This window comes from Phyllopteryx taeniolatus, chromosome 1 (genome assembly GCF_024500385.1).
Source record: "Phyllopteryx taeniolatus isolate TA_2022b chromosome 1, UOR_Ptae_1.2, whole genome shotgun sequence".
NCBI lineage: Eukaryota > Metazoa > Chordata > Actinopteri > Syngnathiformes > Syngnathidae > Phyllopteryx > Phyllopteryx taeniolatus.
In genome coordinates, this window is record NC_084502.1 from 35,368,082 (window position 1) to 35,391,654 (window position 23,573).

The 23,573-nt window shown below is 39.1% G+C and overlaps 1 protein-coding gene across 3 annotated transcripts in view; it reads right to left on the minus strand.

Annotated features, from left to right (window-relative positions):
* Positions 1–414: 414 nt before the first annotated feature.
* mfn2 (mitofusin 2) overlaps positions 415–23,573 on the minus strand; it is a 55,056-nt gene continuing 31,897 nt past the window's right edge. For all 3 annotated transcript variants that reach the window (XM_061791615.1, XM_061791634.1, XM_061791624.1), the window contains exons 8-18: positions 23,315–23,468; positions 22,622–22,689; positions 18,724–18,845; positions 16,693–16,819; positions 16,373–16,477; positions 16,015–16,117; positions 10,746–10,966; positions 8,077–8,232; positions 4,021–4,217; positions 3,766–3,900; positions 415–1,888 (exon numbers count right to left, since the gene is read on the minus strand). In XM_061791615.1, the coding sequence (XP_061647599.1) occupies positions 1,819–1,888; positions 3,766–3,900; positions 4,021–4,217; positions 8,077–8,232; positions 10,746–10,966; positions 16,015–16,117; positions 16,373–16,477; positions 16,693–16,819; positions 18,724–18,845; positions 22,622–22,689; positions 23,315–23,468 (1,458 nt within the window). In that variant the 3' untranslated portion in view covers positions 415–1,818. The remainder of the gene's footprint in view (positions 1,889–3,765; positions 3,901–4,020; positions 4,218–8,076; positions 8,233–10,745; positions 10,967–16,014; positions 16,118–16,372; positions 16,478–16,692; positions 16,820–18,723; positions 18,846–22,621; positions 22,690–23,314; positions 23,469–23,573) is intronic.

A 23,573-nucleotide genomic window follows, 5' to 3' on the forward strand; every position in this document is an offset into this window, starting at 1 on the left:
ACATAACAAAAGAATTGAGATGAACTGTTGTTATCGGCCAAACACTTATTTTCCACCATAATTTGCTAATAAATTTAATCAGTGATTTTCTGGATTTTTTCCCCTCATTTTGTCTCTCATAGGTGAGGTATACCTGTGATGAAAATTACAGGGCTCTCATCTTTTAAAGGTGGAGAGCTTGCACAATTGGCGGCTGACTAAATACTTTTTTGCCCCACTGTAAGATTGTTGAATCTAGACCAATCCCATATTTTCTTCCATGTTTACATTAAGTGGAAAGGCCAGGTGTACCAACACCTTTGTTTTAGTTGAGTTCACAGTGAGAACGATTTCAAAGCGCTGAGTAAATGCTGATTTGCTTCAGATGTGGGACTCCACTTTTGGTTAGCTCCAAAAACTGCACAGATACAATAGTCTCAGTGACATTTCTTTAATTGTGAACAAAATCCTTAAGATATGTGCCATATCATTTCACACTCGGAACATGTTTACATACAAGAGGAGGAATACAACTTGCCCATATTTTTAAATATCTATACACACAACCAAAACTGTTGGAATCCCATCTAAAGGACGAATCCTGTGGGGAAGACAAATATGCAAGAGAAAACAAACATCTCATCTGTCCATTGTCCAACCAACTTTGCATAAATACAGACAACAGACGTGGCATGTCTCTAGAGCACAACTTGATTTTCTTTGCTACATTTCATTGGAATTGTGAAAAAGAGAAGCCCAACAGGTAAAGGGGACACTCACATGAAATACAGTGCTTAACAAATTTATGAATTTATTACCACCCAATGTAAGGTTTATTCTACAGCTGCCACAAAGTAACAGCATTGGTAATTATCGTCCCTAAGTATTTTTATTTCTGAAATGGTTTATACACGGGTATGTAGAAGCTCTTTAAACTAGATTAGATTTTTAATGCTAAAATATAATTACAACTGTTTATCTGTGAATGAACTCATTTACTGTTGAAAAAAAACACAAATTACTGTAATCACTTGCATTCTTGTACCAAAACAGTTTTAGTGGTTGAAGGTTGTTTGATTCATTTCAGACTTCTCATTGAAGAACAAGTTTGGGTATGAAAGGCAAACTGAGTTTGAAAGTGCTCATTCCTGTTCAAGATAGTAAAACGTCGAACGATCACTGAAACTGCTAGAGTCGGCATTACAGCAGGTCTCTAAGACAAATAGCCCCCCATTGTCTAAAATATTGTTAAGCACTGTATTGATTTGTACTTACACTTCTTTATAAAGACCAAAGAAACCACAGCAGAGGGCATGTGCATTCATGACTATTCTGCAGCGCCCTTTAATAACAACTATTTGTAAATATCGTCTTTTCATGTCATTAATATTTACTTGGCACTTTTTCTTGTGGTTCATGGTTAATGTACAATGACACTGGGCTCCCCTTCTCAGTTTGTTTCTTTCTCCAGAGAACTAAAAACGTTACCTTTCCTTCGCTCTGGCTCATCATTTACATTTCTGACTACCTCGCCGTTGTGTTCCAAGCTAGTCACAATTCCTTAGATAACTTTTGACACGTTTCTTACACGTATTTATCGAGCCGAAGTAACTTAAGAGGGAAAGAAGAGCACACATTTGCCAACTACACTAGAACTCATATCACACTGTCATTTTAGTGTACGTGATGCATTGTATACCTCAATAAATAAGAATCAGACGGGCCCCCATTGTTATAGAGATGGCCAACCATTGTTATAGAGAAAGGCAAAACATTTACTAGCTATGCCCAAAGATTCAGTTCCATTGTTTCCTTTTTCAGGTGGCTCCTGTGTCACTTTTACTTGCTTTGGTGAAGGTACTGCTGGGTGAACATGTTGAGCTCGCTGTCCAGCCAGCCTGCCTTGTTTCTAACAACAAAAGACACACACACAGGGAATGATACAGTGGCTAAGCATTAAATGAGGAATCTTTCAGAGAGACATACCATAAAATTTGGTCTACAGACCCGGTATACGTATAAGGAGCACCCACTAAGTAATAATAACAACAAAAATAATAATTATTTACATCCATATAATGAATAGCTGAACCTGAAGCAGTCACAGAAGTGCGTATCAAACTAGTAGCACTTCGCACTAACAAGTACCCAAGAAGCAGCTCTCACTTTCCACAAGGTTTGTGAGCACTCCCGCTCATGAGATTGCCTGCTTTGTTGTTGTTGTTTTTTGTTTTGTCTGATCATTAAACAATACCAAATAAACAAATCGTTTAATAAACCATTTAAGGGACACTCAGAATAGAGGAGAACTCAATGCTCTTGCGACCAAGAAAAAAAATCCTCAAAGACGACATCATTTATAAGCCGTGGGCAAAAAGCTGGGGGAAAGGTTGTAGCTTATAGTCCAAACTTTATGGTAAAATCCTAATTAAAACAGTTCCTAGGTGTCAAGGTCAAAATATGTCAAGGATAAATAACCACAGCACACTTGACAGCCCTCATGAAATCAGACTGTTTCATCTCATGTACAGCCCCAATTCCAATGAAGTTGGGACGTTGTGTTAAACAAATAAAAACAGAATACAATGATTTGCAAATAATGTTCAACCTATATTTAATTGAATACACTACAAAGACATTTAATGTTCAAACTGAAAAATGTTATTATTTTTCGCAAATAATCATTAACTTGGAATTTTATGGCTGCAACACATTCAAAAAAATCTGGGACAGGTGAAAAAAAAAGACTGAGAAAGTTGAGGAATGCTCATCAAACACCTGTTTGGAACATCCCACAGGTGAACAGGCTAATTGGTGGGTGCCATGATTGGGTATAAAAGGAGCTTCCATTAATTGCTCACTCATTCACAAGCAAAGATGGGGCGAGGTTCACCTCTTTGTGAAGAAGTGCGTGAGAAAATAGTCAAACAGTTTAAGGACAATGTTCCTCAACGTACAATTGCAAGGGATTTAGGGATTTCATTATCTATGGTCCATAATATCATCAAAAGGTTCAGAGAATCTGGAGAAATCACTGCATGTAAGCAGCAAGGCCGAAAACCAACATTTAATGCCCGTGACCTTCGATCCCTCCGGCAGCACTGCATCAAAAAGTGAAGGATATCACCACATGGGCTCAGGACGACTTCAGAAAACCAATGCCAGTAAATAACATTCGGCACTACATCCGTAAGTGCAAGTTGAAACCCTACTATGCAAAGCAAAAGCCATTTATCAACAATACCCAGAAACACCGCCAGCTTCTCTGGGCCCAAGCTCATCTAAGATGGACTGATGCAAAGTGGAAAAGTGTTTTGAGGTCTGACGAGTCCACATTTCAAATTGTTTTTGGAAATTGTGGACGTCGTGTCCTCCGGGCCAAAGAGGAAAAGAACCATCCGGACTGTTATGGACGCAAAGTTCAAAAGCCAGCATCTGATTATATGGGGCTGTGTTAGTGCCAATGGCATGGGTAACTTACACATCTGTGAAGGCACCATTAATGCTGAAAGGTACAAACAGGTTTTGGAGAAACATATGCTGCCATCCAAGCAACGTCTTTTTAATGAACGCCCCTGCTTTTTTCAGCAAGACAAGGCCAAACCACATTCTGCACGTTACAACAGCGTGGCTTCGTAGTAAAAGAGTCAAGACTTGCAAATCATTGTATTCTGTTTTTATTTGTTTAACACAACATCCCAACTTCAGTGGAATTGGGGCTGTTCCACTGCCTACCGCACTTCCTCAAGTGTTTTGTATGTGCATAGAGTGAGGTGTGGTTCTTACCGCAACAGCTTAGCTTTGCTCTGCATGGCATCCAACAGCTCAATCTTCCCGTTCATGTCAGTGATCTCGTCTTCAAGATTCTGCCGGGTTACGTCTACTTGCTGGCAAAGCTGAGCAAACACCCCAGCTAACTCTCTGATATTCGTAAACACCATACACACAAACAATACCACACAGAATGTTTAAAAAAAAAAATAATAATAATAATAATTACTACAACACACTGAAGTGTCGTGTGCGTGTGTAAATGCTCACTGCTGGACTTGATGACTGCAGTTGGATCCAGTGTAGCTGACGATGAGCTGCAACTTCTCACTGGCATAGTCAACAAACTGTTTCTTGAACGCACGCTCTTTGGCCTTTGTCGTCCAGGTGAGGCGCTCATAGATAAAGAGCAGCCCGTAGAGACCCACAGACAGCGCAATCAGACGCCAGCCCACAGCCTTCCAGATCTGCACACACCACAGAAGCTATTTTGACACAAAGCCTTGCACAGTGCTCAGCCAAAGCATGTTTATCCATCCATTTATTCATTTTCTATACAGCTTATCCTCATTAGGATTGCAGGTGAAATGGAGCCTATCCCAGCTGACCCTGGGCAACCGCCAGCCAATCACAGGACACAAAGACAAACATTCACGGTCACATTCCCACCGATGGAGTCTTAAATCAACCTTATATTTTTAGAATGTCGGAGGACCTTCGTAAGCTCCAAGAGAACACGCAAACAAACAGGAAGGCCAGAGCCTAGATTTGACCCCTGAACTTTAAAACTGTGGCGTGGATGTGCTAACCACCGTGCTGCCGCTACTTATTCAACATTTGCAAATTCACCTATTTGCAGAGGAAATCTATCCTGTTTTTATTTTCATGGCAAAATACTGCCAACAGTATTTATGATATTTATTGTATGGTAGCATCTCTTTAATTGAGTCAAGGAATGGTAATTTCCAGCCGTAACCACACCAGAAAAGAACAACTACAAGTAGTTATCCGTTCAACTAGATTTCCATGGCAGAATGCAGAAGATTGTTACATGTAGGCGGACACACACTCTCTCATCCAAACATAAATTTAACAGCAGTCGTGTTTGATTTGTGACTGGCAGTCAGAGGGAGTATAGTGGACCCCTGCATACTTGCGGTTCGGCACCTGTGGATTCATCCATTCACAGATTAGTTTTCCTTTTATTTATTTATTTGTGTGGGTGAGGGGGGACCAAACCCAAAAACACTTCTTGGCAGTTTATCCCCGTTGATTCAATATTTTTGGGGGGTTTGGGGGGGGGGGGAATGGGTACAGAAAGTATTCAGACCCCTTTAAATTTTTCACTCTATGTTAGATTGGAGCCATTTGTAAAATCATTTAAGTTCACTTTTCCCCTCATTAATGTACACACAGAAACCCATATTGACAGAAAAAAAATTGTTTAGTAAAGAGAAGCTGCGCCTCTTCGGCTGACTCGCCTTGAGCGTGAAATCGAATTCAGAAACTCTCATAATACAACAATCAACACAGCAGTTTTACTAAGCAAAATCCAAACAAATTAAATGAAACATCGACAGCCTGATGTTCCATCCTCCAAGATGCTTAAAGGTCCTTCAAAAGTGTTCAATGAGGAAAAATTCAACGGAAGCAGACGTGCCAGGGAGTACGATCCCACGGAGGCTGTAATGCTGTGGCACGAAGAGTGCGTTAGTAAAAGGGAGCCCAGACTTTATGGATGTTCAATTAAACTTTTTTGCTGTTGTTTAATGCTGCTGTGACTTCCTTCAGTTTGCATCCAACATAATTCCATATTACACAAATATGTGTAAAATATGGGCTGCACACATTGCGTGTGCCATTATTGCGATGATGATATTTTTTCGATATACAGGGTCATTCAAAAAGAATGCGCCAAAATCAGCACGCAATATTTCAAAAACAATAGAAAACTCCAGCTTGGACACATATGTTGTACATACATGAAAGTTTTTATTTCATGTTTTTCAAGTGCTCAATGTGGCCACCACCGGCAGCACACACAACATCAAGCCGATATGAGAATTCTTCCCAAACGCGCCTCAGGGTGTCGCGGTCCACCGTGTTGATTGCAGCTGTTATTCGATCTTTCATGTCATTGATATTTGCTGGAAGTGGTGGAACATAAACCTTTTCTTTAACATACCCTCACAAGAAAAAGTCTAAAAGCACGCTGCACCGTGACATTTGTTTTCGCAAACTCAAGCACACAAAACGCTTTCTGCTGAGGAGTCGCCAGAGTGTAAGAAAAAGGAATTTTTTTGACAATTGAACGGCGTCAGAGGAGTACGTCACCACAGCGGTGACGTTCACACCCAATCAAACTTGGATAACTCCCCTATCAAATGACCACTGATTCGGTCCATTACAATGCTTTTAAACTTAATAAATGCCTAATGATTTTGACGTATTCTTTTTTTAATCACCCTGTATTGTGCAACCCTATGTACAACCCCAATTCCAATGAAGTTGGGACATTGTGTTAAACATAAATAAAAACAGAATACAATGATTTGCAAATCCTGTTCGACCTATATTTAATTGAATACACTACAATGACAAGATATTTAATGTTCAAACTGATAAACGTCATTGTTTTTAGCAAATAATTATTAACTTAGACTTTTATGGCTGCAACACGTTCCAAAAAAGCTGGGACAGGGTCATGTTTACCCCTGTGTTACGACACCTTTTCTTTTAACAACATTCAATAAACGTTTGGGAACTGAGGACACTAATTGTTGAAACTTTGTAGGTGGAATTCTTTCCCATTCTTGATGTACAGCTTCAACTGTTCAACAGTCCGGGGTCTCCGTTGTCGCATTTTACGCTTCATAATGCGCGACACATTTTCAATGGGTGACAGGTCTGGACTGCAGGCAGGCCAGTCTAGTACCTGCACTCTTTTACTACGAAGCCACGCTGTTCTAACACGTGCATCGTCTTGCTGAAATAAGCATGGGTGTCCATGAAAAAGACGTTGCTTGGATGGCAGCATATGTTTTTCCAAAACCTGTATGTATCTTTCAGCATTAATGGTGCCTTCACAGATGTGTAAGTTAGCCATGCCATTGGCACTAACACAGCCCCATACCATCACCGATGCTGGCTTTTGAACTTTGCGTCCATCACAGTCCGGATGTTTTTTTTCCCCTCTTTGGCCCGTAGGACACGACGTCCACAATTTCCAAAAACAATTTGAAATGCAAACTCGTCGGACCACAGAACACTTTTCCACTTTGCATCAGTCCATCTTAGATGAGTTCAGCCCAGAGAAGCCGGCGGCGTTTCTGGGTGTCGTTGATAAATGGCTTTTGCTTTGCATAGTAGAGTGTCAAGTTGCACTTACGGATGTAGCAAACTGTATTTACTGACACTGGTTTTCTGACACTGGTGCCCCCTGAGGGATCGAAGGTCACGGGCATTAAATGTTGGTTTTCGGCCTTGCCGCTTACATGCAGTGATTTCTGCAGATTCTCTGAACCTTTTGATAATATCATGGACCGTAGATGATGAAATCCCTAAATTCCTTGCAATTGTACGTTGGGGAACATTGTCCTTAAACTGTTTGACTATTTTCTCACGCACTTCTTCACAAAGAGGTGAACCTTGCCCCATCTTTGCTTGTGAATGACTGAGCAATTCAGGGAAGCTCCTTTTATACCCAATCATGGCACCCACCTGTTCCCAATTAGCCTGTTCACCTGTGGGATGTTCCAAACATGTGTTTGATGAGCATTCCTCAACTTTTTCAGTCTCTTTTGCCACCTGTCTCAGCTGTTTTGGAACGTGTTGCAGCCATAAAATTCTAAGTTAATGATTATTTGCTAAAAACAAAGTATCAGTTTGGACATTAAATATATTGTCTTTGTAGTGTTTTCAATTAAATAAAGGTCAAACATGATTTGCAAATCATTGTATTCTGTTTTTATTTATGTTTAACACAACGTCCCAACTTCATTGGAATTGGGGTTGTAAAAGGATTTAACATTTTGGCCAGTAAAAAATATGCTTAGCCTGTGGATTTTTTTAATCTACCAGCCAATTTGACTACTGTCAAAAAGTTAATTTCAGCACCCTGCTCGAGAGCATATTATACAGAAGAAATTACAATGTGTTTGAGGATCACAGTCTGTGGTACATACACAGACTGTAGTACTATGGTTTAAACAATTAATAAATGCAACTATAATCTTAGTTGACGGGTTAGTTCATTCATGCTCCAGCCATATCCCCCCTGTACTTGCTATGAATCATTCAAATTAGTTATGAGTTATGTGTCCTCACCACACCGCCGACTACAAGGACACCCATGGAAGTACGGGAGGTGAGGGAGGCAAGTCCGGTCACCATGGAGACCATCAACTCTTCCTGGGTCATGGAGTTTTGCGGAAATGGAGGCATGCTGGCACTGACTGGAGTAAGTGCCAAAGTTCGAGGGATCTGGAAGAGGAGATTCAACAGGTTGAACAGGATAGTTTATTAATGACATCATTAAGGTACCTACACTGATAAAAACAATTGAGGAATCCATTGTTTCTCAAAGTTGTCTGTGACCATAGCGTAGTGGTTGCATTTTCTGGACTTTTGGACACTGTTTTCCAGGCAAAGTTTCATCAATTTCAAACAGTTATATTTTGGGACAATTCAAGTTCCAGCGATCCACAAGGAGATTCCAATGATCAGCTGGCAGGACGACTAGCTAGATGATAGACAGATAACGGAACATCAACCCAAACAAAAGAGCATGGAGGTATTTGGGTTCTTTCCACTTTTATGCTGCCTAGTAGAGGCTTAAAATCATGTTTTTAACTTCATGCGGATAGTGGCAGATTTAAATGCGTTAATAGTTTGAATATGAATGTAACACCGATATGCTCTGTCAAATGTTTTTTTTCTACACAAAAAAAATCTTACAAGATACACAAAAGAAAATGCACAGAAAAAAATTGTTGGGGGAAAAATATACTGTTATACTGGCGCATTATGGTTGTGGCGGTGCGTATAAGGTCCATTCGGAAATTAAATTTGACACCCCAACGCTGAGAGTGTACATTTCATAAGGGCCGAGTTTCCAGACAGTGCGGATTGTAGCAGAGCGCGCACTGAGGATATTTACGAACGCACCCGTAGCGTATCTGAGCCAGTGTTAAACTCCGGGTAAAGTAGTTACATTCCTCCCGCTGGCTTCTGATCTCACATAGAAAACTACATTTCCAAACACCTTAAAGTTCGCCCCATAGAAATTTGTTTTTAGCAATTATTTGGTTCCCGAACAACAATATCGGGGAGGAAAATAAGTTTGGGCACATTTCCTATAAAATGAATAGTGCTGAAACTAATTTCCAACTGTATACATGTTTGTGAGTCCTACTTTGGTATTGAGAGAGATGCATGAGACTTACTTCAACGACAACAACCAGAGGATATGCAATGCTAGCATGCAGCTAGCCAGCCCCCATAAAAAGTAGTCGGCATAAAAGTGGTAGGTATAAACTGACTGTTATAATTCTGACATCGTTTACCTGATTTGTAAGTAAATACCCTCAAACTAAAGCTGAAAGTCTGCAGTTAAAGCACATCTTGTTCATTTTAATTTAAACCCATTGTGGTGATGTTCAGAGCCAAAAAATGAGAATAGTCCATGTCCCATGAATGAAAAGACAAAGGTTTATGGAGTTAATAATAAAAATACTATTACTAATAATACTAATACTGTACTTTGCTTTTATTGAATCAAAAGGAGCATTGACAGCAATATTGCCATGTCAAATTGGGTCTATGGCAATATTTGTGTAGTCTTCCTTGAAAAAAATATCCCCAAAAATATATATATCACAAGCTTAGTAGAAAATGGATGGCTGGATATCAAACACAGTATAACCTTTGTAACTGACAACTGGTAGCTTCGAACTGAAATTTTAGCCCGACTTGTGTGAAAAGATGTTGCAAGCACAGGTGTCGCCAAATCCAAGCTACACATCTTTCCCTTTCAGTTCTGACAGATCATTCCGGAGGCCAGAATTGTTCTAAAGCAACAAGCCTATGGTGTCATGTGTCATCACAGAAAATGCCCTTAGAAGTCTTTTCTTCTAATTCCTCAATTGATGAGAACATAGAATGTATCCATACTCATTAGTAGAAAGTGTAAAGTAAATGATTACAAATATAAAAGCCGTCTTTCGTTATTGCCATGACTTTTACGAGCAGTCTTCACTGCCATCTAGTGGGTGACGAAAAAGAGACATGACTCCAAAAAGTGCATTCTTGCCCTCTGTGCAAGACAATTGTTTGTAAAGTGCTCCTCCTGCAGGCCAATCAATTATTGACATATGACTGAACATAGTGAATGGTTCCAGTCTAGAGATATCGAGCCAGCAGAACCGGGACCCAGAACATGCCAGTCGAATTGGTAATTTATATCTATGCATCATGAATTGGAACTGAAAATGAAATTAGACTATGAAACTTTAAGGGCACTTTTTTTTTTAAACTGATTGTAGACCGTTTTATTGTGTGAAATGTAAAGTTACTCATCATACTGTATGTACCGTACCTTCGGTTGCAACTTTCTTTCCTTTTTTTTATAGGATTGTTCGTCAAACAATAGTACAAGTAATTAGTATTTGGATGAAGACTGTCATTATTCGATTTATTGCAAAAAAAAATTTTTTTTCATGTATTATTAATTTAAGGGGAACTTCAACTTACATTCAGTTGTATTATGTTTTGTGTTGCACACCACACAAAAAGCCAAATCACATGTCGGAGTAAAAAGCGTGTGCAAAGAGGAATGTAAACAGTAATGTAAAGTAAACATTTTGTCCACAGCAGGACTTAAACTTTGACCCTCCGATTGTACATTTTACCAATAAACTTTAAACATAATTGGAGCAATAGTTTATCCAAAACATCTTGTGTATACATCATCAAATGTGTGTACTTTATGTAGCTACCTGGTCACTGTAGCCCATGAGGGCCCGTCGAGTGTTCTTGGGCCCCAGAAAACGGTTGACCAGCATAGTCCAGCCCAAAGAGAAGTGAAAGCTGATATCCTCCTGGAAGTCACTGCAAAGCTTGTCACAAGCCAGGTCATAACTAAGACTGAAACACTGCCGAGGAACCAGCTTGTCCACCTGCTCTCTGGCTAGGTTGGGCAGAAGTGGCTTCAGACCCTCTGCAAGACACATGGAGATAAGTAATTTCACTGATGTGATTTATGTCAGACATGACATACACAGGATATCCTCGTACATACAATGTACAGTATGGGCTGCATTATGCCTTCGCGTACAGTGTTCTACAAATGAGCACACCTTACGTTTTTTGAAAACCTAGTTTTTTTTTTCCACATTCAACATTTTCTATATCATACAAACTAAAGATTACTCACACAAACATGGACCACTGATTTCAAGTGAGATTTGTCTATGTGTCAGCTAGGCCTGTCACGATAATTTTTCTAAGACGATATATTTCCCCCCCCAAAACTATCACAAACGATAACAGTTTATTTTAATGCCTCAAAAATCATGAAAAATAAGGCCCGCCCTTATTATTTTGTTATTCATTGTATTTTATTTTTTGCTTTTAAATCATTATTGTTGTCATTATTATTAGTTATTATAATTTACTTGTTTTTCTTCTGTGATATGGATCCCCCTGGGTCTGAAATAAAAAATGAAGAGCTGCAAGACTAGCCTGGTTTACATGGAGCCTTCTATTCCGCTTATAATTGATTTAGAAGCCCAAACTGAATGAAAATGCTCCATATAAACACTTAAATCGAAATAAACAGGCCGAATCTGAATGGAATTCGTTCTTTTTCCACGGGGTTTATGGAATATTCCTTTAAGTACCGGTATAGTTTCGCTATGTTTACAGCCATTCAGAATAGAGCTGGGAAAAGCGCTGTCTGCGCATCCTTTGTCTCGATGTAAATGTGCGGCGACATTATTGTTTATGCACGGCATAAATATGGTGGCCCCCGACCTAGCTGGTATGCTTTCGGAGACCTTGTTTTTAAATACTTAAGTTGTTTTTAATCAAGTGTTTTTTTGGGGGTTTTTTTTTTTGTCACTGTTTGTTTCCTATGCTCAGTGTTTGCTCATTACCCTTCTATGTACCCTGGCTTTGCAGTACTTAAACATAGCATCTCTATGACTCTCTCTAAATAACATTCATCAAAGCAATACCAAAAAAATCTCCCGAAAACTGTTAAAAAAAATAAATAAATAAATAAATAAAAAATTTCAAAGAATGCATAGTACCAAATCTATTTAAAATTATGATACGCACACCCATTATATGTCACACTTAACATTTGTGTCTTGGAATGTCAATGGCATTCGATCACAGGCAAAGAGAATTAAGATCATGGATTATACCACTAAATTTAAAACAGACCTCCTCCTATTACAAGAAACGCACCTTACTAAATCAGAAGAAAAATGCCTCTGACTAATTTCACCCAGGTTATCTCGGGCTTTTATAACTGTAGACAAAGAGGAGTCTCAATACTTGGCCACAAAAGACTACCTTTTATAATAAATAGTACAGTAGCAGATCCAGAAGGCCAATATATAATTATACAGGCTACAATATTTAACAAGCTTTACACAATTGTCAATGTATACGCTCCAAATAAAGATGATCCAGCCTCTTTTAAACTTACGCTAAATCCCCTAAAAGATCACTCAAATCTCAAAAATAGTAATCAGCCACAATGCTCCAATATACTAGATCAGTATATGGATGACTTTGGTCTCGTTGACAGGCTGAAAAACCGTACAAAAAGAGAATGCACATTTTTCTCGTCAGTTCACCGCTCTTTCTCAAGAATAGATTTCTTTCTTTCAAACAATTCGGCAACTCAAAGAATTACTCCCAAAATACATCCAATCATCATCAGCGACCACGCACCAATTTATCTCAATTTAAAAGTTGAATCAAATTTGGGACCCCCACCAACACGGCGCTTCAACACATCCCTATTGAAGGACCAGGATTTTGATTCTTTCGTGAGGAAGGAGGTGGATGAGTTTCTGAAATTCAATGAGTCCCCAACCATATCCCCATCTCTGTTGTGGGAAACTGGGAAAGCTGTTTTGAGAGGTCGAATCATATCATATTCTTCGTATGAGAAAAAACAAGAACAAAAATTGGAAAATGGAATGGAGGAAAAAATTAAACACCTCACAGAAGAATATGCAATTAATCCGACAGATGATCTTAGAAACCAACTTCAAAAGGCGAAACATCAATTAGACGTCATTTTATCAAAAAGAACAGATTTTTCTACAATAAGATACACTAACTTTGAGTACAATAATAAATCAGGAAAATTCCTTGCGAACCAACTTCAGCGCAATAAAGAAAAGTAATTACAGCCATTCAAGATTCAAACGGCTACTGTACACAGCCACCACTAGAAATAAATTAAATTTTTTACAACTTTTATGGCAGCTTATACGCATCTCCGAACAACCCAGATCAAAAAGAAATTTTAACTTTTATTAAGGATCAAAACATCCCTCGATTAAATAAACAAATTAAAGAGAGCCTTGATGTTGCTTTAAACATCACCAGAATTACATAACACATTAAAAAATATGCAACCGGGACGGACGGGCGCCTGGCCTGCAAGGAATCCCTGTTGAATTTTTACTAGCGCCTCTATTTTTCTGAACAGTCAAGGAGATAAACGATAAAGGTAGAATTAGTAGCCATATGAACACAGCTTCAATTAAGTTATTACTAAAGCCAGGTAAAGACCCCACTCTCCTGGCGAATTATCGGCCCTTATCACTGATTAACGTAGATATCAAGATTATCTCAAAAACCCTCGCAGCGAGACTTGAAAAGGTACTTCCGTCGATAATCCACAATGACCAGACAGGCTTCATTAAAGGTAGAAGATCCACAAATAATGTCAGACGTCTGTTGAATTTAATAAGCATGTCAAAGCGTAAAAATCTATAAACGCAATCATCATGTCACTTGACGCAGAGAACGCTTTCGATAAAGTTAACTGGGCTTTCCTGTTTGCAGTACTTTGCAAATTTGGCTTTGAGGATTAATTTTTACATTGAATAGCAACATTATACAATTCGCCGGAAGCAACAGTCACCACAAATAGGATCACTTCACCAAGTTTTACATTACAAAGAGGAACCAGACAAGAAAGCCCACTCTCACCAATGCTATTTGCAATATTCATCGAACCTCTTGCTGCCGCTATGCGGCAGAATGCTAATATTAAAGGTATATGCTCACTAGTGACAGAACACAAAATCAATCTATATGCTGATTATATTCTTCTTTACTTACAGGAACCGAAGTATTCAATCTCATTAAAACATTTTCACAAATATCAGACTACTCTATTAAGTGGACAAAATCAACAATACTCCCAATAACAGCAAACTCATGGACTCCTGCAGATCAAATCCCAGATTACCCTATTCCTATAGGAAATATTAAGTATTTAGGTATCAATATTTTGTCAAAACTCACAGAGCTAACCAATCTAAATTACACACCACATCTGGAAAAAATCTCAGCTGATTTAAAACGCTGGAATAATTTGCCTATATCATTACTGGGAAGAATAGCTACAATAAAAATGAATGACAATGAGAGAAGGCAAACATAATGGCAGAAAAGAGAAAAGACACAATGAAAAAAAATTGAACAAAAAAGCTATCGGTCCTAGAAATTTATTGGGACAGCGCAAGAAAAATATTCCTGCGGCCGACAGGAATGACGCCTTAGATCATGTGGGGAAATAAAGGATGACGCGCCGAGTCAGAATGACGCGCGAGCTTTGTTGCAAAGCTATCGCGCAAAATGCAGTCCCATACATATGGTGAGATCCTCCCAGCCGCTTGTCAGTCTCGATACACTCGATCAGAATGAATCACGTTACGTAAACAGTTGACCAGAGATCTTCAATCTGTGGATAAGCGATATTCCTGCCACTTGGCAGCTGCTGAAAGTAACTAAAAAGTATTTTTTTTCTAACTTAGTTACTTTTGAAATCAAGTAATCAGTAAAGTAACTAAGTTACTTTTTCAAGGTAACTGTGGCAACAATGGTGCTGAGTGTTTAATATAGAATGGACTACTAAATACTTTTTCACTGAAGTATAGTCAAAGGCTGTATGTCTAATTTGTTAAGAAACCATTGCGGTTTTAGAGGAATATAACATCAGCCGTCACTTTTTTACCAAGCATCCTGATTATGCTAACAGCCAATCAACGCAGGAACTGATGGCTACGGCTCAGCGGTTAAAATCAAGCTTGCACGCTCAGCAAAACAACTTTATCTGACAAACTGCTATCCACGATTCAGTTACACAAGACCCTAAAACAACGCCACGGGAGCTGCAGATGGAACTGATTGATCTCCAATGTGATACTGTCTTAAAAGAGAAGTTCCACTCTCAAACTGGATGAGTTTTATGCTTCATCAAAGTGCAGACAAATTTCCACAAATCTGTAAGATGGCACAGAGGATACTGGTGTTATTTGGCTCTACATATGTGTGTGAACAGACTTTTAGTGTGATGAACACCAACAAAACATCCTATAGATCCCAGCTGAGTGATGAACACCTTAGATGTGTTCTGAGAATTGCCACAACAAAAGTAACAACAGACTTTGATGCATTGGCATAAAAAGGTGATCAACAAAACAAAACTGTTCCCATTAAAAGTACATTTAAGTATTAACACTGGAATGCCTTTATTTTTGTAATATGTAAGCATCTGGTCCTGGGATGGCCCGCCTGTCAAATTTTAAAAGTCAATGTGGCCCCTGAGCCAAAACGTTTGCCCACCCCTAGGCTAGAGTGTACCGCTCCGCCAGTGTTCCATGAGCCCACTAGAGGCCCATCACAACAATGATGATTTATCGAGTCCGGAAAACCTATCGTTATCCATTTTACTTATCGAACGATAAGTCAATACAGTAATTATCTTGACAGGTCTAGTGTCAGCAAATCCAGTTAAAGTTGCAATATTGCAAAATTAGTACACAGTAATGAAATTCTATCAAAGAAAAAAAATTATTAAAAAAAAATAATCCACAGGTCATCAAAATGTTTTAAGCACTGTAAGGTTATGCTAATGGAACAACAGTATACAGAAAAAATATGCTAACATAAAATTTTATGAGAATAAAAAAAAGGTAAAAGCTAAATGTTATATTACAGTACTACAATTACCTATCATGTCTCCCTGTGTCGTCTGAAGAGCAGTGGTGATTGTGGTGGAGCACCTCTCTGACATGTTCTTGCCCAGACACTCTTCTATGTGTCGGTGCAGCTCCTACCAAATAAAACATGCCTTTTTTTTAGAATTAGTACAACATTTTATGGTCTTGATAGTAGTATCCAACGTTTTTTTTAGCCGCATCTAACAACCAGCTATAACAACAACAATTCTTATTGAAATATAATGCACTGCCTGACGGTTGCAAAAAATATTGTTTCTCAATCCTCTAAGGACAAGGCAGACCAAGGCCAAATCATCCTCTTTTTCAGGAACAACAAAGAACTATGCTGAAAATGTGATGAAACTCACTTTCTTGTAGGCCTTGATGACCACTTGCGATGGGTGGAAGTCCATCTGAAAATCATCCACCAGAATGTGGAGCTTCCTGATTTCTTCTGCCATGCAATTAGAAACCTGGATGGGCAAAAGTAGTGATCTTGGGTGAAATGACATACAGTCCACGGATAGAGATGCTCAGCTTTTGAATAATTTTGTTCTTTAAAACAAAACTTCAACATAACAGCACAAAGCCAGATTTTGTTTGCCAAGTGGTTAAATATGCTATGGTGTCAAAAGTTAGCTAAACATTTCAATGTAACCTAAAGTTTTGGAAGCATGTTCGTGCTCACCTGTCTCTCCACCTCTTCTGTGATTTTCTTGATCCTGGCCTTACAGTCCATAGTGAGCAGGTCCAACTGCTTGTCTATAAACTCCAGTCGATCCTGACGGTCCTCTTTGGTCTCAAGACAGTAGACCCTAAAAAACAAACACACACACACATTGTGGAGCAGAAAGGATATTTAAGCATGGTGGTATTACTGTTTGTTTCAAAATGAACACCAGTGAAGTTTGCGTAGATCTCAATAATAGTTGATTCATTAGCATGAAGTGAGGGGGAAAAAAAGCCACTATAAAAGATGTCCTGAAAATACTAACCTCTTATGCAAACAAGACTACATTTTACAGTTAAATAAAGGTCACAGAATTAGTCTCCTCCAAAAGTATTGGAACGGCAAGGTCAATTCCTTTATTTTTGTTGTATACTGAAGACATTTGGGTTTCAGATCAAAAGATGAATATGAGGCAATAGTTCAGAAATCCAGCTTTTATTTCATGGTATTTACAGCTAGATGTGTTAAACAACTCAGGAGAGAGCACCGTTTGTTTGAACCCCCCCCCACTTTTCAAGTGAGCAAAAGTATTGAACGTGACTGATGGGTGTTTCTCGTCGCTCAGATGTTGCCCTTACGATTGGTTAAACATTAGATAGTGCTTGTTTTTGGATTTGGGTTGCACCTGTGAAAACTGCATTTGCTGTTAAGAAAACATGAAGACCAGAGAGCTGTCTATGGGAGAAAAGCAAACCATTTTGAAGCTTAAAGAGAAGAGGGAAAAATAAAGAGAAGAGGGAAAATCAATCAGAGCTTTGTATTGGCATAGCCAATACAAAAATTTGAAATGTCCTGAAAAAGAAAGAAAATACAGGTGTACTGAGCAACAGACATCGGACAGGTCGGCCAAGGGTATCAACAGCAGCTGATGACAGAAACATTGTGAGAGATGTGAAGACATACCCAAAGACAACAGTCAGTGACATCATTGCCAACCTCCACAGGACAGGGGTGAAGGTATCACTGTTCCAAGAAGACTTCGAGAGAAGAAATATACAGGCCATACCACAAGATGCAAACCACTCATCAGCAAAAAGAATCGGAAGGCCAGATTGAATTTTAGTAGTACAGAGATGAAACAAAGGTTTTGGAACAAAGCTTGATGGACTGATGAGACCAAGATTAACCTCTACCAAAGTGATGAAAAGGCCAAAGTATGGAGAAAGAAAGGATCTGCTTATGAGCCAAAACACACAAACTCATCTTTGAAGCATGGTGGCGGTCATGTCATGGCTTGGGCTTGCATGGCTGCTTCTGGAGCAGGCTCACTAGTCTTCATTGATGATGTAACTCATGATGGTAGCAGCAGAATTAATTTTTAAGTCTACAAAACCATTTTGTCTGGCAATTTACAGAAAAATGCATCCAAACTAATTGTGATAAGCTTCATCATGCAACAAGACAATGGCAAAAAACACACTGCCAACACAACAAAGGACTTCATGGGGGGGAAAGAGTTGAAGGTCTTAGACTGGCGAAGTCATCACCAGACTTTAACCAAATACAGCATGCATTTTACCTCCTGAAGAGAAGACTGAAGGGAGAAACCCCTAGAAACAAACAAGAACTGAAAGAGGCTGCAGTAAAGGCCTCGAAAAGCATTTCAAATGAAGAATGCAACAGTCTGTGGGTCAATGGGTTGCAGTCTTGATGCAGTTATTGCAAGTAAGGGTTATGCCACCAAATATTAAATGTTATTCACTTTTAGTTAATTTAATAATGTCAGTTCCAATATTTTTGCTCACTTGAAAAGTGGGTGGGTTCAAACAAAGGGTGCTCTATCCTGAGTTGTTTAACACATCTTGACGAAAATACCATGAAATAAAAGCTGGAATTGTGAACTTTTGGCTCATATTAATCTTTTGATCTGAAACCCAAATGTCTTAATTGTACAACAAAAACAAAAGAATTGTTCCAATACTTTTGGAGGGGACTGTAACTAATCAAAATTCTAATTTTACTAATGGAGTGCTGTAACACAAAACAAACCTCTGTTCTTGTGCAGCAATGTGTACTGCATCCATGATGTGCCGCAAAGCTTCAGAGATCTGCTTGGCCCGCACTGTGTGCTGCTCAAACTTTGTCTTCACCGCTGACTGAGAGATGCACTCCTAAACAAGCAGTCATATCAGCAAATGGGTGATTTGATGAGTGATTACTGATTCACCCAAAAGCATTTAAAAGTAACTAGTAATATCTGGTTTATTTTGTGTTTTTCTTCCTCAAGGGAGTGGAAGAGGGGTTCAAATTAAGTGTGTTTTGCATCTACAGGATCACACAACAGGTGCCTAACTGAAGCTCAAGATTGACTGTACAGTATTCATAGAAATAAATTTGCCAAAAGGCAAAAGGTAGTTGCTGTTGTATGTTTCTTTAACGAACGAACAGCTCCAAACTGTCTTGAGTGTTCAGTCCTCATATACTTAGTGTGTGTAAAAATCCCCTTAAGGAAAAACCATATCACCAAATTTTGGTTAATATTGATCATAATCCCCGAATAGTACAGATTTTGGCAATGACACAGACGTAGTTACTTTAAACCCACTAGTAGGATGTAGGCCTGGTTATAAATTATACAATTAAAAGAATCTATTTAGGACTGCAACTAACAATTATTTTAATAATCGATTAATCTGTCGATTATTTTTTTCGATTAAAAAAACATTTTGTCTGTGAAAAAAATTCTTATTATTTCCATCGCTTTATTCACAAACAGGTGTAACGGACAAGCAATCAAAAAGATGGCACGAGCAACCCCAACCGCTGCTAGATCTGCTGCCAGACGGTCACAAGAGGCCTGGTTTGTCACCCAGACCTTAAACTAATTAACAGCTCCCCTAGAAACCTGGGCTTCCAGTCATCAAATACCCCCTTGGTGCGCAGAACCAAGACACAGACCAAAAGTTTGGAAAACCCGCTGTTCAAAGCAATTCAAATAAAGTTCAAAGAACTATTTGCTCCTTTGAAATGCATGCAAGGCCCTCTGGGACAATTCACGGAACACAAGCGACACCCGCTGGCGGTGGAGAGTTATTGCAAGGCGCAAGCTGTGCCACAGATTTCACCGAATTTTAATGTGTGCTTGATATTTAACGAACTTTGCATGAATGCTCCCAGTATAAATCATGACACCAATGTCACGAATGATTGTTTGGCACAGGTCTGATGTCAAATCTGTTTGTCAACTGAATCAAATGTTTCATCTCACACAACACAAATGTCACATCACAAATATTAAGTGCTCTCAGCTACCACATTGAATTGAAACACTCATTGCATAGATTAACCAGGGTGTGTGCGTGACAATGCAAAGCTGGGGACCGATTTCTTTATCTTAGATCCAATAATTAATTTTACATGTACACTGGTTTTTAAAACCACAAATAAGCCTAGGATGAAAATTAATATATATATATATATATATATATATATATATTGGCAATGAATATCATTATCAATTAATTGTGTCGTGCGATTATGATGTCATTCACCCGCGGTGTCGCGCCATTATGATGTCTGTCACCCACTCTGTTGCACACAGATCGGAAGAAACAGGATGCGGTGATATCGGAATACAAGATTTTATTGCAGTAGTCTGACATAGTGCAATCGTGAAAGAGACAATTTGTCTTGTAGTCTGATCCGGCATTACGTGTTGTCAGACGTGTTGTCTGTTCCACACCGCGGAATTTTTTGGGGGAAATAACTATTGGCCGTCAGATATTTACAGGACTACTCCAAAAGATATGCGACAAGGCTAAAAATAAACTAGCTTTTCGATTCAAATATACTGTGCATGATGGCGACGCGGAGTAAATCTCTTGCGGAGCCGATCGATGATGTCATTCATCGGCTCGGCAAATTGTGAGAAAGCCGATCTGCATAAAATGCTAATTATCTGCAGATAACGATGAGGCTAATAAAATCGGTGTAAAGTGTAATATATATACACACACACACATACAACCACAATTCCAATGAAGTTGGGACGTTGTGTTAAACAAAAACAGAATACAATGATTTTCAAATCATGTTCAACCTATACTTAATTGAATACACTACAAAGACAAGATATTTAATGTTCAAACTGATAAACTATTGTTTTTAGCAAATAATTATTAACTATTAATAATATGTTCCAAAAAAGCTGGGACCGGTGGCAAAAAAGACTGAGAAAGTTGAGGAATGCTCATCAAACACCTGATTGGAACATCCCACAGGTGAACAGGCTAATTGGGAACAGGTGGATGCCATGATTGGGTATAAAAGGAGCTTCCCTGAATTGCTCAGTCATTCACAATCAAAGATGGGGCAAGGTTCACCTCTTTGTGAACAAGTGCGTGAGAAAATAGTCGAACAGTTTAAGGACAATGTTCCTCAACGTACAATTGCAAGGGACTTAGGGATTTCATCATCGACGGTCCATATCATCAAAAGGTTCCGAGAATCTGGAGAAATCTCTGCATGTAAGCAGCAAGGCTGAAAACCAACATTGAATGCCCGTGACCTTCGATCCCTCAGGCAGCACTGCATCAAAAAGCAACATGAATGTGTAAAGGATATCAGCACATGGGCTCAGGAACACTTCATAAAACCAATGTCAGTAAATACAGTTCAGCGCTACATCAGTAAGTGCAACTTGGGGGCAACTTGAAACTTACTTCCGTGTCATTTGATTGGTGAACTAGACTTACGTCACTAGCGCTTAAAATGGATTAGTGCAAACAGTGCCCAATGCGGAAGTCGAAGTCAAGCGCACGAAATAGTTGATAAATAAGCAATAATTGATAATTAAAAGTAGGGAGCGACATTTAGATAATTGTGATGAAGTAAAACTACCGTTACTTTTTAACAGCAGAAGCGGCGGAAGTGTTTTTTTCTGGTCTCGTCAACTCCTGTGACAAAGCAGGTCCCGAGCGCACAGGCGGAACCTCAGGCCAATGTGCTCGCATATTAGTCCGTCGCGGAGTAATACTCACAATTACGTGTGTGGATGTGTGGAATTGGTCTAGCTGCCAGCATTCAAGGAGTACGAAACAGCCTATGACGACAGCGACCCCCCCACCAACGTATCTACGTCGAGGCCATGTTGGGGTGGGGGGTTCAACTTTCCCATAGAAGGCAATGGACGGACACTGAAATTAAGTCATAACTTGCTCATTTCTAAAATGATTTTCATGAGGATTACTGTTTTGTCAAGGCCAAAGTGTATGCTAGCAATACATAGCATTCGAAAAAAGGAAAAGAAAAATAATTGTTGCATGTAAAAGGGACTCCCAGTTTCCTTGTCGTGATTGTACACCATTTTACACAACCGTATGCAGCATAATGTACCAGTATCCTTGATCTTTTGGTTTTCCGAGTGTCCACACACACACAATGCACTGAAGACTCTGACCTCCCCATCTTAGAGACGCCGTCAGTACGGAGCTCAAAATGGGCATGTCAGCTCTATCAATACATATCTGTGGCCTCTGGGTCCACTGCTGTGTGCAACAGAGTGGGTGACAGACATCATAATGGCGCGACACTGCGGGTGACTGACATCATAATCGCACGACACAATGAATTGATAATAAAATTCATTGCCAACACTTTGATTTTTATCGATTTATTGTTGCAGCCCTATAGCAATTTGATATTAGAGTATTGAATAATAGATTGCATCATTAATGGCACAGAAATACTTGGCTTCAAACTAATTAGCTCCACATTGGCTTAGGAGTAAAAAAATGTATAGAAAACATGAAAATTGCTCCACTGCCAGTACAGGACAGCTACAGTATACCGTTTGGAATATGTGGTAAAAATTCATTTAACAAGCTCCTGTTGTTTTCTTGCATTCCCTTATGTAATGATTCAAAGTAGTGACACATTTTAGCCTTACCTCAAATCGCCTCTCGAAGTTCTGAAACTCAAACATTCTAGCTTGAAATCCTTCAGCAAGCGCTCCACCTGAAACAGAACAACAAAATTCGGACGATTCTGTTCGGGGACTGGCTTTTTGTGGAATTTTTTTTTAAATTGATGAATATACTAATCACTGATTCTTTGTTGCATGGTGTACGTTTGGGCCTACTGTAGCACCTAGCGGTTATTCTCATGTTGTATTTGCGCGTCTTGACTGTCCTGTTACAGAAATGGCTGAAAGTGCATCTACGACTGTAGCACTCAATTTTTTTTCACTTCACTGGATCAGCTGCATATCAGCTTACTCATAACTCAAATTTTGTCTCGCAAAAGAAAGGAAAAAAAGATACAAAAATAAAATCAACCAAACAATGGCTCGTAATTCCAAAAACTCCTGAATTGGGGCACTCATAACTCAAATGTCAAGGTAGTTTTGCACAGTGGTGAGAATACATAATCATGCCGCACAAGAAGGCACGTTTAGCTACCGCTGAATTTACGGTTTGTTGTTTGATTGTTTAAAATAAAACCATATTGGCATCCCCCCTGGACACTTTTCTTTGTCAAGTCACAGTTAAGCAAATGTTAGGAAATTACCACTGACCCTTACTGGGTTAATCAGACAAATTATCATCTACTTGTCTATTTGTGAGTGATTGTCCGCAATCACCTGTTTCAGGCATTCCTTGAGCTTTCTGCACACGTGCCTGGAGAACCTCCTTGGCAGACACGAAGAAGATGCGGTCACTGGCCTGAGCTTGGTCCACAACACCGAGCTCATGGACCAGGAAATTGGTACAGCGATCCATATGTTGTCTCCGCACCTGGCAATAAAAATGCTTTTGTGATTTAGAGGCTTTGCACAGTTTAAAAAAATAAATTAAATAAAATTTTAAAAAGTATTTTCTTTCACACTGCCAAACGTACCT